Source organism: Nicotiana tabacum, chromosome 17 (assembly GCF_000715075.1).
Source record: "Nicotiana tabacum cultivar K326 chromosome 17, ASM71507v2, whole genome shotgun sequence".
NCBI lineage: Eukaryota > Viridiplantae > Streptophyta > Magnoliopsida > Solanales > Solanaceae > Nicotiana > Nicotiana tabacum.
The window spans coordinates 55730819-55734375 of record NC_134096.1 but is presented as its reverse complement, the minus strand read 5'-3'; the positions used below and the strand labels follow the sequence as shown (position 1 = coordinate 55734375).

At 32.5% G+C, this 3557-nt stretch overlaps 1 protein-coding gene across 1 annotated transcript; it reads left to right on the top strand.

Moving 5' to 3' along the window:
- The first annotated feature begins 525 nt into the window (after positions 1 to 525).
- Positions 526 to 2375, top strand: LOC107779480 (homeobox-leucine zipper protein HAT22). Its single transcript, XM_016599925.2, has 3 exons — positions 526 to 1120; positions 1750 to 1829; positions 1929 to 2375. Exons 1-3 carry the CDS (start codon positions 746 to 748, stop codon positions 2188 to 2190), a joined length of 717 nt encoding a protein of 238 aa, XP_016455411.2. The 5' UTR covers positions 526 to 745; the 3' UTR covers positions 2191 to 2375.
- The last annotated feature ends 1182 nt before the right edge of the window (positions 2376 to 3557 follow it).

The window sequence follows — 3557 nt, the reverse complement described above, 5'->3', positions numbered from 1 at the left end:
TCCTTGTATGCGTATTTTTTGCCGATAAGTAGATCGTTGAAAGAGCAAAATATATAGCCTAAGAATATATTTTTCAAGAAAGAGAAGAAGGTTGAGATAAGAACATGGAAATTTTGGTATACTAATGGACGGCGAGAAGCAGACAAATTATGTTATCATTCTCTTGATTTGTCTTCCGTTGCCACGTGAATTTACGTATGCATTCTAGGAATTAATCCTTCTAGTGAAAATACTTTTTGATTTTGTGTAGACTAATAATGGATGTAAAGAAATTTATACTATTAATATTTTAACATGTCAGCAGGTTGTTTGATATAATTATTAAATAATTAATTTACTTATAATAAATAGTTATTGAAGCACAGGTATATTGTTGTTGTTGTACAATAAACAGTTGTTTATAATTATATTCGGAAATAATTTTCTCGTTTGTCGGAGACATTATACTGGATGACAGTACGTAGTGGGGTTCAAATGTACATGTCAACCTATGAAGAGCGAGAAATAGACTTTTTTTCACAATTCATTATAAGCAACTACTCATTCATCCCTTTGATTTTGATTATGATTATTAATAGTCCTCGCCATCTAACCCACCACGCAATAAAAAGGTCGTAAAGTCCATTTTCTTTCCCTTCTTATTCCCCAGCTTCTCTTCCAAGACTCTCACTTCATAGATCTCAACAAACCCAAGATACCAATTAATAAAGAAAAGTTGGTTCTTTCTTGTTCAGATAATTAATAGATGGGTTTTGATGATATATGTGGCACGGGCCTTGCTTTAAAATTAGGCTTTTCATCAACAGCCAATAATCAGAGATCAAGAAAACCACCAGCTGATCTATTGGGGAAAGAGGGATCTCTTAGTTTTGAACCCTCTCTAACTTTAAGCCTTCCCAAGGATCAATCTGCTGATCATTTGAGTTCCTCGACCTACTCTAACGCTAGTGTGAAAAGGAAAAGGGATATTAGTACAGAGGTAGAAAGAGTACTTTCTTCCAGAGTTAGTGATGAAGATCTAGATGATCATGTTTCAAATGGAAGCAAGAAACTTAGGCTCACTAAAGTACAATCTGCCCTTTTAGAAGAAAGCTTCAAGCAACATAGCACGCTCAATCCTGTAAGTTCTATACATCCATCTTCTATTCTTTGTTTCATGGATTATGTTAGTTACATAGTTAAGAGAATAAAAATGTACTCTTTTTAATACTAGTTTATTTTTTTTTTAGATGAGATAGTAATGCATTTCTAACATGTTATTAGATGGGGCAGAAGTCTTGAATATCAAATCTAATCTTACACCGTTACCTATTATCAAAAATAGTTCACGCATTTGGCCCATAAAAAAAGGACAAGGTCCACACGTGAGGGGCGTGTAATCGGTCCAATAATTTTCTTTCATGGACCAAACCTTTTTTATAATGGGTGACTTCACAACCTCTATTTGCTCCGATGTATGTTAAAGCGTGTACAATTCATCTAAAAGTTTAAACTTTTAGAAATAACTAATTGTTTTGAGTGTGGATTAAGGGCGAATTTATAGGCTTAATTATGAGTACGTGAACCCATAATATCTTCTTAAAATTAAATATTTTACGTACATATTTCTGAAATTGGTATAATATTAACGTATCCATGCTTTAAGAAGATGGTCAACTTGGTTGAATGTTAGTTATTGTGTAAGGGATCAAATCATGCTGGTTTTTCTGAATGATCAAAAACTGAATTTACGGTTTTCGAATAATCCAGAAGCAAAAGCAGCACTTAGCTAGGAAGCTTAACGTAAGGCCTCGTCAAGTGGAAGTTTGGTTCCAGAACAGAAGAGCCAGGTCAGAGATCTTACTTAATACCCATAAACTCATATATCTATAAACTTTTTTTAAGAACTAATTTAGGAATCTAAATAAGATGTTGGTGTTTTTTAACAGAACGAAGCTGAAGCAAACAGAGGTAGACTGTGAGATTTTAAAGAAATGTTGTGAGTCGCTGACTGATGAAAACAGGAAGCTTTACAAGGAACTGCAAGAACTGAAAGCTCTAAAACTAGCGCAGCCCTTGTACAGGCAGCTGCCGGCAGCGGCCACCCTTGCCGTATGTCCTTCCTGCGAAAGAGTCGCCGGCGCCGGCGAGAACGCTCCGGCGAAGCCTCACTTCTATAGTCCCTTCACTAGTCCATCAGCAACTTGTTAGTTATATGCCACTGCAATATATAGGAGTATTATTGTTATTATTGTCATGTTAGATTCTTAGGAAATCTCCCAAAACCGGCCACATTTTTTGGGTTAAGGGCTTGTGCGGAAATGAAAAGACTTGTATAATTAATTTGTAGAGTTAGAAGGTTACTAATCATTAATCAATATCTTTATTTTGTTTTTTGTCGCAGTACAACTCTGTAAATCTTTAAGGAATATACACATATGAAGCAAGCATTATTTTTGGTTGCTCTTTTTAATTTCTTCCCCTCCTAATTTTCTCAGACCTAGAATTTTGTTCTGAGTTTAGGTTATACTCTCTCTGTCGCAGGCCGGATCCAGTGTTATGGAAGGTAAGACTTTGTGCCTAGTTCACCAAATTTGAGAGGCTCATTTTTTAAAAATAATAGGTTTATAGATATTTAAAAATAATATTTAGTACTTTAAATATAAAGTTAGAGTTTTTAATATAAAAAGAAAGAACCTTTTTGATATATAAATAAAGTAATAACTTATCTTACTTAAAATGGGTGGATGAATAGTTTTTCTAGTGTTTTTATTTTTTATTTTTTACTCATTCATTATATAACGTGTAAAAATTTTACTCTATTCCTTAATTTGTCCAAATCAATCTTTCTTATTTCCAATCTTTCATATTTCAGAAACCCCTACATATTTTCTGTCTTTTTCTTTGATATTCTTACTACTTTCTTTCTCTAAAATTTCATTAGTTCAAGTGCTCAACAATACTTTTAAACTTTCAATAGTTCTATACTTCTATTGCTCTATAAAATCTTATTTAAGACCAACAATTTCTCATGAAAGATTAAATGATGAATTAGCTATATTATCAATTGAGAAGGAATTATTAGAAAAAATCGATTATAAAAAAGATTATTAAAAATTGCTATCTCAAAAAGTTAAAAGAATAGATTTCAAATAAAAACAATCTTATAACTTTCTTTTAAAAATTTAGGACCCAAATTAAACTTTGGTTTTAGGCCCCGTATGTTCTTGAGCCGCCTCTGCTCTGTCGCAACTCATGTGGTGGAGCTTGGATTTCGAGAGCCGAACTTCTTAATTTTGACTTTGAATTAGAACATAAAATCTTTGAATATTTTGAAACAAAACTTATATATATTAGAAAATTACGTAAAAGTACTATAATTCACAATAATTAATAATTCAAAATATCTACAAAACATATGAAATAATTGCGATTAAAGAAAAATTCGTTTGATTCTCGAAGTCCGAATTCTGCCACACAAATTGGGACAGAGGGAGTATACAAAAATTGTATCTTATTAATTCAATTTAACTGGGATGAGCTTTACCTACAAGGTGTTTTCCCATGAAACTGTTTTA